At 43.4% G+C, this 12,762-nt stretch overlaps 1 protein-coding gene across 1 annotated transcript; it reads left to right on the top strand.

Annotated features, from left to right (window-relative positions):
- On the top strand, positions 1,448–4,143 carry LOC8072246. Its single transcript, XM_021452144.1, has 10 exons — positions 1,448–1,963; positions 2,111–2,296; positions 2,829–2,930; positions 3,007–3,042; positions 3,148–3,243; positions 3,322–3,411; positions 3,523–3,639; positions 3,757–3,789; positions 3,866–3,916; positions 4,029–4,143. Exons 1-10 carry the CDS (start codon positions 1,688–1,690, stop codon positions 4,107–4,109), a joined length of 1,068 nt encoding a protein of 355 aa, XP_021307819.1. The 5' UTR covers positions 1,448–1,687; the 3' UTR covers positions 4,110–4,143.

The raw sequence follows: 12,762 nt of genomic DNA, 5'->3' as shown, positions 1-12,762 counted from the left end.
CGGTGAGATGAATGGGTGGCTAGCAAGGCATCGCCATGAGCCATGAGTGTCCGCTGCCCGTACCCATATACTCTACTCCATGCCTTGGTATATAGCAGCTGCTGTGTATTCGTTCCAGCCGCGCATGTATGGACCTAACAAAATTGAGATATGGAGGAGGAAGTCCAACTTAGGTGTCTCTGAATCGAAATGGGCGAGTAATAAGTTGTTTTGACTTTTTTAAATACATACCATACTTATCTATTTCAAATTGTGAGAAACGGATTTCTACATACAAGACTTTTTTTAAACGCTTACATATACACTATATCTAGATACGTAGTGGAGGTAATGTATCTAAGACACCAAAATATTTTATAATTTGGGACAGGTATATCTAGGTGTGTACAAAAGTTATATATCTAGAAGTAAACCGGAATAACTTATGATTCACATTTTGCATTACACACACAAACACACATAGTGGCGAAGCCAGAAGATTTAAGGAGCCGGACAATTCTCATTAAACAAAAATATTTAACTATAAAATCACAGAATTTTATATAAAAATAAAGAAGATTTCTTTTGCATTTTGACGAGGAGCCCGGCCGGCCGGTGGCTCCGCCAATGCACACACGAGTTTCTACTACCAAATAAGCATCGAAACAAGTCTATCAAGATCGAACAGTTTCAATCTAGGGACAATAAGATACAATATTATTTTAGGGAAAAAAAATCTGAAACTAGTTTCTTAATTTTTTGAGGTAAAGCACACTTTTTAGATTAAACAAGATTTAATGTTTTCATTGCATTATTTTCTATGTAAAAATATCTATTATTTTTAAGAATTTTTATATTATTTTTAAAAAAATTAGTTCAATTTACCTCTCTGAACTGTTAACTTCACCACTGGATAAAGAATTATGTGCAAGTCTCCAAGTAAAAATACGATTTTTTGATGGTACTTGGGACCTTCCATAATGATTTCCATCTTTTTCTAGTTGCTTCCGTGTCAGAACTTTCAGCGACAGAGTCAAGCCAATCTCATTGATTCCTATAGGGAGCAAAAATCGAACAACTCAAACCGTACGACCCATAGCTGAGGAACCTAAATTAGTCCTTTTTTTTTTCCTTACGACAAAAAGCCCGGCCCATCATTTTAGGATCTCGCGGCCGCGCCTCCTTCTCCGTTCGACGTCGGCTCCGGCTGTTTTCGGAACTGTAGCACTTTCGTTTGTTCGTGGTAAATATTGTTTAATCATAGACTAACTAGAGTCAAAAGATTCGTCTCGTGATTTACAGTCAAACTGTGTGATTAGTTTTTATTTTCGTCTATATTTAATGCTTCATGCATGTGCCGCAAGATTCGATGTGACAGGGAATCTTGAAAACTTTTTGGATTTCGGGGTGAACTAAACAAGGCCTCAGATCACTTTCCTCTTTCCTGCCCGGATTTTCATTACAAAAATCAAAACGTTTAATAAGGTTCAGCGTATGGCGCCCCGCCGCACCGAACACAGATATCAGGAGGAGAGTTGCCCTAGGTTTAACCCTAACCCGTAGGAAAGGAAGAAGACCCTGCCTCTCGATCTTGGCAGACGGTAGCGATCAGAGGAGTAGGAACAAGAAGAACCCCTCGCCCTCTCCAGATTTGGGGGCCGACGGGCAAAGGTATTGTGTTGCAGCAGCGGCGGTCTGGACGATAGGAATGCAGGGCTCGCTTGCTCCCACAGATCCAGTTGGTGTTACATCGGACGACCATGGTGAACAACCTGACAAAAAGATTGTCCATGCCTTCAACGACGGAGAAATCGAAGGCCTCCATTGGAGTGATGCTGAGCTCAGAGAACAGATCCACGTTTATTTGGACAAGTTGAACTTTACACTCCCTGATGAAGATGACGATTTTTGGTCTATCTACCATGATCAAGAACTTGTAAAGCTCAATGAACGGCTTGCCCTGCACCGGATCAGAGCTCACAAGGTATATATTAATAATAACACATTACACATGGGATGTGGGAAGACAATGCGCATATTACTTTCTGCATATTAATTTGAGTTGTTGCCTTCACCCTCTGCTGGTTTGTTTTAATTTACTTTCTGCACCTTCCATACCATATATATATAGATATCAGAGGGAGCACTGCTTGAGGAACTGGTGGATGCAAAGTTGATTCAGGAGTACCCTCCAGCCATTCTTGAGGACGAGGAATACTTTCAGTGGTATGAGAAAGATTTTGAATGGTACTTTGATCCCAACTGCTGCAGATTTGTTGGCTTCCAGGACTACCAGCGCCTAGTCCTTCGTGATGATGTACGTAATTTTACTCCTTGCAACTATGTCAGTGTTCATTATTTATCTTGTACAACCATATTTTGTGGCCATACCACTTTAATTTGGGATTATAGAGCTTTTGGAAGGGTATAGTACGTCTCCTGTAGACTGAGACTCCTAGATTAGTTTATCCCCAATAGTGGTGACTTTGCAAAGGCTGTTCCTCAGTGTTCACCACTGAGCTGATAACAAGAGCAAGTCACTCAGTGGTGTATCTAGAAATTTAAGTGTGCTAGGGTATAGTCATGTACTCTCTCCATTCCAAATAAAAAGATGCTTTGACTTTTCTATATACGTAGTTTTTGCTATGCAACTAGATATACACTATGTCTAGATTTATAGTAAATTAAAAAGCAATATATCTAGAGAAGTCAAAACGTCTTATAATTTAGAACAGAGGGAGTATCATATAAGTTAGTAATGGATGCACTTCATTTCTGGACCTGCGTTTGATTCTGCTTGCGCTGTTACTAGCAAGCCGTTTCTTACTGGCAATGTTTTCTGCGTGCAGAGACAGTATCTACGCTGGGGCGAGTATCATAAAACTTACATGACATACCAAGGTGACCAAGAATACGTCAAGTTTTATGAAACGGTATCAAGTGAAACTAAGGTATGAATTTGGTGAGCAGCTGCAATTAACAGGTTATGTGTCATCTTTGTTTGATGCCTTTTTTTGTTACATGCAGTGGCTTGAAAATTTCGTGGATGCCAGCATGAATGAGGTAGGCATCCCCCAATAAGTATCATCATGTGGTTAATGTGCTAACTGAATGTATATTGTTGCTATAATGTCATGCATCACATTCTACAACTACTTTGTTTTTTAGTGGCTAAGGTACGAGACGTTGGCAATGTATAAAGCAATGAAAATCGCAGCAGGCTGCAACAATATTCTTCCAACTTTGATTCACACTGGGTTCAATGTAATTCCCTTACTTCACATATTAATAGTAGTTGTTGCAAGTGTATGGTATTTGACAATTCTATATTCTTATATGCAGGAATATCTGTGGGATGTTAAGTGTAATGGTACATATGATGATTATGCTAGTCTCTATTTAGAGATTTGGAAACGGGTTGCTAAGGAAAAGGTTTGATACTCGGCTCAAATGCCGAACTAAACAACTTATGGTTCCCTTGTTTAATATTTTCTCCACTGTACGTGTTTATGACAAAAGTTTCCTTTCTTCAACATTTCCTAGATGAGTTTTCTAAGTGCTGTGAAAGAAATACATGATCAAGACATGTGTTCCCCATGCCTTATCCAAATGAAAATTGAGCTTGGTTGTGCCCCAACATCTGGTGGGCTGAGAACAAATGTAGGTTGCTCTTCGCAGATGTGATTCATTTTTCACTTCATCTTGCTAAAATTCCATTTAATATTCTCCGTTTAGTCATTTATGTGGACTAATTCTTTCATATGCTCTAATTTTCAGTACGATAGATATCTGGCTGATCTTGATGGAGAGGTAAGCTTTGCTTTGCCTAAAGTCGAAGTCCAAGTCAAATATTTTCTCCATACAGTGATGCAATTCATGTCTGTAGGTTGAACAAAATGAAGCCCATTCAATAATCCTGGAGGCGGTTAAAAAATTTGTTAGTTTTCCCTCTCTCTCAAGATTGATATATATCCTTAGATTCTTCCTTTAATTCATGTCCTAACTGGCTCTATCTTGCTTATATGGAAAACTACTAAATGGATTTTCAGGTTCCAAAACAAAAGACATATTATGATTATGTCATAAAGAAGTTGGATATTGCAAGAAAAAACGGTGTAATACCCCTGTAAAGTATGCACAATTATTTTTACACACGGATATTATGACTAGTTATGACAAAAGACATTATAACTAGTGAATAGAAAAGCTTTAGTTTATTTTTATTTACTTATTTTTTTAATAAAAGGCATGGCGTTGTGCTTCATCCATGTATGTATAATGTATATGACCACCAGCGATGCGAAGACTAAGAGAAAAGGAAGCAGATTTATGGAGAAAGAACTAATGCACCTTGGGAGGTATCAAAGGCTTTGCCCCCACCACACTCTTCACTGAAAGAGCTCCAACTCTTTGGTCTCAATGGAACAGAGCAACACATATGGCATTTATAGGAGCCGTGATGGAGCGAGCTTCTAACTTGCAGGCAGTTGTTCTCAAGGAAGATTAATGCGAGTACTGTGATGCGGTCGTTATTCCTAATTCTGTCGAATGTGAATTTCCAAAGAACAAGGACGAACAGGATAAGATAAGGAACCGGTTCACCTCCTGTGCCCAAATAATTTTTAGGGAAGACGACTTTTCCAGTGTTTGAGGGTGTTCTGTTAGGCTGCTAAACTAGGTTGCGGTGTGGAACAAAAACTGCGGAAGGTGTCAGTGTCTGTCATGTACTTTTCCATCGACCTAGCTGAGTCATTCTTTTCTCCATTTTGGCCTTGTTTAGACTATCTCCAACAATCGTCACCCAAAATACAAGATCCATTTGTCCTTTGGGTAGCGTTACAGGTAAAAGGTTACATACCTATTTTTAGTCTTCTCCAACAACAAGACCTGAAAGACAACACTTTCTGCAAATAGGTCTCGAGGAGAGAGGATACCCAAATTTGGGTTATGCCTCTCCTAATACCCAAAGTGGGTCTTCTGTATGGGTACTCTGTTGGAGGCCATAGGTATTGTGTTGGAGACCCATTTTGAGTTTGGGTTTCCAAATAGGTGTCCCGTTGGAGATAGCCTTAGGCTTGTCTAGCTCACCCAAAATTCAAAAACTTTTCAAGATTTCTCGTCACATTAAATCTTGCGACATATGTATGTAGTATTAAATATAGAGAAACAAATAACTAATTGTATAGTTTACTTTGTAATTTGCGAGATGAATCATTTGAGACTAGTTAGTCCATGGTTGGACAATAATAATTGTCAAATACAAATAAAAGTGCTACATTGTCAAAATTCAGAAAAAAAAATCTAAACAAGGCCTTAGTTCTCTCGTAAAAATATTTTGGGATACTGCAGCAACTTCGTTTGTATATTTGACAATTATTGTCTAATGATGGACTAACTAGTCTTAAAAGATTCGTCTTACAAATTATAGACAAACTGTGCAATTAGTATTTTTTATCTATACTTTAATGTTCCGGACATGTGCTGCAAGATTCGATATGACGAAGAATCTTGAAAAGTTTTTAGTTTTTCTGTGGTTTCAAATGTATTTGACTATTTGTTTTATAGTTTGTGGCCCCCTCGTAGCTTTGATTACAGTGCTTTCCATTTTCATACAATGCTACCATAGAGCTTTATGAACATTGCAATCCTTATCTACCTTTTTTAAACGAGTGAACTTTACAGAGCTCAGAAAACTACATAAAAAAGAAAGGAGGCAGGAAAAAAATTGTCGCTTTGTGATAGGATAAAACCTTCGTTGTCAAGTATAGAAACTCCCGACAGGTTGGAGCTTCCATGTCTCGTTTTCATGCTCCATCCGTGTTTCCCCACGACTCAACGACAGACACTTTTAGGAGACAGACAAGCTCCACCAATTTGATAGATATACATATACATATATGCAACCTAATTCAGTCATTTTCTTTTTTTTTCACGAGAATTTGTCAATAAAGCATCCAATTCAAAAATATTTTTCACCATTAAAATTCTATCTTTTTGCACAATTTAAATATATTATGAATACATTTTAGAACTATTTCATCGCGCATCTTCGCCTTGGGCTGCATGTCACCACAAGGCTCATCTCCATGGCCATGTATCTATGGGTGCTGCTCTTCATGGATTTACGCACCATTGCTACTCACCACCGCTACGAGGCCCTGCAACGTGAGAAGGGAAACAAAGGTACTCCACCTTGCTAGGGCTTCAACACCGTCGACAAGGGAGGTGGCCACCAGTAGCAGCCAAGCACCCAAGTTTCTAGCCGTTGCTCTCACTCATCATTCAATGTAGCATTGTCACGCGTGAGACCGTCGCTTTACTCTTTAGTTGTGGCCTCATGTACCACCTTCTCCCCTCCAACAGTGGCGTGCCTAATGCACGCTAGAGGCTTGAGCAATAAATAGAGCGCAACATATGTTAGAGGAGCGTACTTATCCACTAGCCACTAAAACATGAGGGGAAGAGAGGAGTAGAACGGGACCCTTGGATATGAGAGGAGGGATTGCCTCCTAACTTTAAGAGAGAGATGAGGAAATTAGGAGGTCTCTTCCAAAATAGGAAAATAAGGATAGGAGAATCGTGGAGCTACTGTGTCTGCTATATTGTACGAGTAGTGTTTTAAAGACAAGGGAGTAGATAGGATATATGATGGAGTTGCATAGTAAAATGAATGTTAAAAAAAAGTAAAAGCGACTTAGGCCTTGTTTAGTCTCCAAATAGTACCTAAAAACTGTCAAGATTCTCCGTCACATCTTACGGCAACTACATGAAGCATTAAATATAGACGAAAATAAAAACTAATTACACAGTTTGTCTGTAATTTACGAGACGAATCTTTTAAGCCTAATTAGTTCATGATTGGACAATTTTTATCAAATACAAACGAAAATGCTACAGTACCCAGAAGCAAAAAAATGGCAACTGAACAAGACCTATAATTTGAAATGGAGAAAGTAATAAGACTCTCTCTAACAATGAAGACCTAAACACCACACCCATTCCATGATTTGGGTCATATACAGTAAAAAACTTCTATACCCAAATCTTGGCTTCTCCAACAGTAGAGAACCCAAAATCTCTCCTCTGCCGAGGAAGAAGATGGCTGGTACGGCAAGGATGGCCAGTGCGGCAGTCGGACAGTGAGGATGGCGGGTAAAGGGTCGAGATGGCGGACTAGAGGGGGGGGTGAATAGTCCTTTCTAAAAGATATTACGCCGGCTAACCGAAATAAATGCGGAATTAAAACTATCGGTCTAGCCAAGACTACACCCCTCTATCTAAGTTCTCTAGCACCTTGAAAAGATCCTAAACAAGCAAGCAAGGTGCTACCTTAGCAAGAGCTCACCTAAACAATTCTAGGAGCAAGGTCACACAAACCTATGCAACTAGTACTTTGCAAACCGGGGGAGCTCCTACACAAACTAGTGAGGCAAAGCACACCAAGCCTAAGCTCACTAGCAAGCTCAATAACAAGGCAACCAATGCCAAATTAGAGAGCGCAAATTACTTAGCTACACAAACTAAGCAATGTGACTAACAAGGTTACACAAACCAAATTAGTCACGCAAGGGAACTACTTCTAGCTACACAAGCAAGAAGGTAACTAGCAAGCTACACAAGCTAACTAATTACAAGAGCAACTACACAAGCACAAGTATATGAATGTAAGAACAAGCTTGTGTTAGAGACTTGCAAACCAACGGGAAGAACAAAGTTGACACGATGATTTTCTCCCGAGGTTCACTTGGTTGCCACCAAGCTACGTCCCCGTTGAGACAAGCTCCAAGGTTGCCGCCGGTCCTCTTGCTAGTGGTGACCCGCAAGTCACGCTCTCCCACGTGGAGTGCTTACCACAAGCTCTAGCACTTGACCCGGCCAGACCACTTGTCGCTCTTCACGTCTCGCTCAACTAGAGTTGCTCTTCGCGATCCCCGCGGGGTGAGCACCGTACCCCTCACAATCTCTTCTCCGGAGCACCGCACAATCTCCTTGCGTGCTTCGACGGAGTCACAAGCCACCAAGCCGTCTAGGAGGTGGCAACCTCCAAGAGTAACAAGCACCACCGGCTTGCAACAAGAACACCTAGTGCCACTCGATGCAATCTCTCAATGCAACGCACTAGAATCGCTCACTCACACAATCGGATGATCACTATCAAGCATATGTGAGTTAGAGGCTTTACTAGCACTCCCCAAACATGGACACTAAGTCCCAAGGGTGCTCAGCTCCGGCCAAGGCCGGCCACCACTTCTATTTATAGCCCCAAGGGCTAAACTAGCCGTTGCCCCTTCACTGGGCAAAACACGAGGGCACCGGACGCTCACAGGGAGCCACCGGACGCTCAACACCCAGCGTCCGGTGCTCAGCTGACCGCCACGTGTCACTAGCCGTTTGAAGTCGACCGTTGCCGCCAACGGCTACCACGCGCTCGCGCGCCTGCACAGCACCACCGGACGCTCTGCAAGTCCACACCGGACGGTCCGGTGCTCACCGGACTCGTGCGCAGAGAGGGTGTCAAACTCGCGACCTCACCGGACGCTAGGCACCGGACGGTCCGGTGCTCACCGGACGGTCCGGTGCTCACCGGACTCGTGCGCAGAGAGGGTTGCAAAAACCCCTCACACCGGACGCTTACCACCGGACGCTCTCAGAATGCGTCCGGTGCTTAACCCTAGCAGGATTAAGCACACCGGACGCTGAGGCCAGCGTCCGGTGAGTGTTTCTCAGAGAGAAAACACTCCCGCGACTTCTCCAAATTTCCCACCGGCGCAATAGAAAATATGCACTTAATTTTCTCAAAAGCGCCGAATCCCGCCTCGCAAGCTCGGCGGGAGGGAGAGAGAAACCCACACCTCTCTCAACTCTAGGAACACCACCTCCTTTGAAAATGTGCCAACACCACCAAGTGTACACCACCATGTCCATGTGTGTTAGCATTTTCACAAACATTTTCCCAAAGGAGTTAGCCTCTCAAACTTTCCACGCCACTCGATCCTAACACGTATGCAAAGTTAGATCGCTCAAGTGGCACTAGATGACCGATATGCAAACAAGTTTGCCCCTCTTGATAGTACGGCCATCTATCCTAAATCCGGTCATAAACTTCTCTACACACCTATGACCGGTGAAATGGAAAAGCCCTAGGTTATACCTTTGCCTTGCGCTTTCCATTCCATCTCCTCCAATGTTGATGCAACACATGCACCAACCAATCACCAAATGATATGATCCACTTCATATCATCACGTGACCGTATTGGTTCATCGATCTTGACCTCACTTGCTTTTCACCGTTGCCTCGGTCCATCGGCGCCAAGTCTTGCTCAAGCTTCACCGTCACACGCGGTCCCTCGCTTCAAAGCCTCCGACTTGCCCTTCACTCTTGCAACCGGTCCATCAAGCCAAGCCTCATCTTGATCTTCTCCACCTTGGTCACATGACTCCATGTGATGTCTCATATGCAATGAGCTCCTCTATCATATCATCACCTGTGGACTAATCTCCTGTGTATCTCACATAAACACTATTAGTCCATCTAAGTTGTCACTCAATTACCAAAACCAAACAAGGACCTTTCAGCGGGTGCGGCCGTGGTGGCGAGGTCGGCAGGCGCAACTCGTGCATCCTGTCAGCAGCATCGGGCTCGGGATCCTCCGCGGCGCTGGAGGCCGAGGTGGCCCCGCGCATGCAGCCCGCTGCCGTGCCGGTGGTGCCGAGGGGGTCCATCCCGCGTCGCGCGGCGTGGCTGGAGGTGTTGGAGCTCGGGTGCAGTGGGTGATGCGCCACCAGCCAGTGCGGCGGCGGCGGCACGGCGTCCGCCAGGCGGCCTTCCGAGCAGAGCACGCACACCGCAGCAACGTAGGAAGGCACGCGGCTCTCCCCTTCCTCCCTAGCTTCTCTACATTCGCCAGTGGGTGGCCATGGATTCACCCGAGGCGGCGGCGCCAAACGCGCGGAGAAGAGGAAGTCGCTGAGAGGAAGCCATGGCTGTGGCAGAGATTTGCGTTCTCCCATGTGCGAGACGCATATTTGCATGTTGTGTGCAACGATATGCAAAATGCCTCTCTGGTTTAGGTCTCCTGTTGGAAGGTATTTTTTTGGTACCAAAACACTATGCATCACTATTTTGGATACAGGTTGCATTGTTGGAGTTAGCCTAACGAGGCTTTTGAAAATCACCTGGCAATAATAACGAGGCTTTTAAAAGTCACCTAGCATTAGTTCAAGCAGCAGTGGGCCTAGTGTCTATCGGGTGGGTCATGGTCGTGGGCGGTAGACGACTTTCTAAGGCATTGTTTACTTCCATCCCAAAATCTAAAAAATTTCAAGTTTTTCTATCACATCGAATCTTTAAATACATGCATGGAATACTAAATATAGACAAAAATAAAAAAAATACATGCATGGAATACTAAATATAGACGAAAATAAAAAATAATTGTACAGTTTGGTCGAAATTTACGCGACGAATCTTTTGAGCCTAATTAGTCCATGGTTGAATAATAATTACTACAAACAAACGAAAATGCTATAGTATCGCGAAATTTTTTTCTTCACCAACTAAACACGGCCTAAGGAAAAGCACAGACATGTGAGATCTGAATCTAGCCGCGGCCACAGAAGACGCAAGGTAACAAGGGTGGCAAACCAGGCCGACACACCTGCAAGGAGAAGGATGGGCCGCGCCGCGCCCTCTTCCATGCCGGGCCGGCATCGCCAACACTGATCACTGTGCGGCTGTAAGGGAGGCGGAATCCACCCGACGGCGCGGAAACAGATGTTCACGCACGCCGCGACGCGCGACAGACATGCTCCCACCACCACCTCCACCTCCGCTCCGGTGCACCGGCCGCACTTGCCGCGTGCTCCGGCGTGGACGGTGGACCAGCTGCCTGCCCGCATCGAGCGCTCCGTGTCACCGGTTTCCGCACGCCGCGACCTGTGCCGGCCCCGGCGGCGGCGGTAAACAAAAAACAAGGCAGCAACAAGAACAGATGGTTCAGTTTCAGTTTCAGGTACCTGCTCTGCCTCTACCACTCTGCTCCGCCTGTTCAGGTAACTTTGTCTTCCTTTTCTGTTTTCGGACAATTTGCTGCCGACCTGCCGTCTGGTTGCCCGTAGGCTGGACGTGTCCATGGCCAACAGGCCAAGCAAAGCTTTTGCCTGCTGGTGGACTGGATGTGAACTGCCATGATTGAGAACACCTCCTTTTTCTTCCTTTTGTCACAAGTATGTGAATGTGACAGAGAAGATCATGTCTCGATGGAAGTTTGGCCATGCGGATTTGTACGTGCAAGTAGGGCTGGCCGGGCGCCGGTCCCGGTTTTGGTTTACTGCACGGACAGTCCCCAACCACAAGTCCGTAACAGATAACCCCGGGAGAAAGAAACACAGCAGGTACTGTATGTTCAGAGCAACGCAAAGTGTACGAGTACTTAGCCGGCCCCGGCCTACTCTTTCCGTAACCCGGTTACTTATAGGTCAGCGACGGCTGCCACTATTAGAACTCAAGGCCTTTTGAGTTGACAATTGGAGCGCGTGATATGACTGTAAACTGGAGAACGATGGTCACCAGAGTGACGTTATGCATGGCTGCTAGAAAGAAAAGAACCGGTCCTTCTTCCTGTATTCTGTTCTTCGTCACCTACCCTTCCAACAAGTTGCACGCATGCATGCCGTAATCTGTCCATTTAATCCACGGTGTGTTCTGACTTTTGTTATAAAGACTTGTTTTAGTAGAGATTTTATGTCTCAGTTATCAACGTACTCATATTTTAAAAAATATTGCAGATGAATTTTATTTTCATAAAATTTTCATCTTTCTTTTCATCAATACAATGATATATCAGTATGTTTAATGTTTATAAAACTCAAATAAAACTCTCCTTAGATTCTGATGCGAGCCGCGAGCAGAGTCCACCTACCAGCCGTGAGCCGTACCGGACCATGCAGAATACTCACAAGGCAAAGGCGAGGCAGCCTTCTTCTCTCATTTATTCCTCCGTATTTAATTTAGCAATACGGTATGGGGTAATAATAAATAGATAACGTCTAAAAAAAGTCTCTGATGCACGCCATCCCTTTCCCTTAAATAGTAACCGGTAAAAAGTAACACACGTGTACCTCCGTCCGTCCTGTAAAAGACTGTATTTCTAGTTTTGTCTCTACTGATTCTAAACTATCCAAAGTTTGAATATATATATATATATATATAGAATTAGTATACTGTAAAAAATATGTTTTCCACGACAAATCTAGTGACAATATCATGAATTAATCAAACTTAAAATGGAGTAGCGAACACATCATCCACGTGTTACTAAGGCCTGGTTCAGTTTGCGAAAATTGTTGGATTTCGCTACTGTAGCACTTTCGTTTGTTTGTGTCAAATATTGTCCAATCATAGACTAACTAAGGTCAAAAGATTTGCCTCGTGATTTACAGGCAAACTGTATAATTAGTTTTTATTTTCGTCTATATTTAATGCTTCATGCATGTGCCGCAAGATTCGATGTGACGGAGAATTTTGAAATTTTTTTGGAACTAAACATGGCCTAAAGGGATAGGAAGGGAAGGAGTTTAAAAAAAGGGAGGGAAGGCAAAAATGACAAGCGATTTCAAAGTGGTTGTTACTTTTTTGTTTCTTAAAACAGAACAGTACATCATTCTGAATTTTCTGTGCCAGCTGGTATGATTTTTAATAATCTTTTTTTTTTCCGAGCCAAGTGCTTTGAGCCACATATATATGTGTACTTTGCTGCTTAATTAGTAGTACACGTAACGG

This window comes from Sorghum bicolor, chromosome 2, assembly GCF_000003195.3.
Source record: "Sorghum bicolor cultivar BTx623 chromosome 2, Sorghum_bicolor_NCBIv3, whole genome shotgun sequence".
Lineage (NCBI taxonomy): Eukaryota > Viridiplantae > Streptophyta > Magnoliopsida > Poales > Poaceae > Sorghum > Sorghum bicolor.
Note: the sequence above shows the minus strand (reverse complement) of the source record. Positions and strands in the feature narration are given on the sequence as shown.

Coding starts and splice junctions, on each gene's coding strand:
- LOC8072246 (XM_021452144.1), top strand. CDS start 1,688: ATGCAGGGCTCGCTTGCTCCCACAGATCCAGTTGGTGTTACATCGGAC. Junction 2,297..2,828: donor GCCTAGTCCTTCGTGATGAT/GTACGTAATTTT, acceptor TTCTGCGTGCAG/AGACAGTATCTACGCTGGGG. Junction 3,244..3,321: donor TGATTCACACTGGGTTCAAT/GTAATTCCCTTA, acceptor TCTTATATGCAG/GAATATCTGTGGGATGTTAA.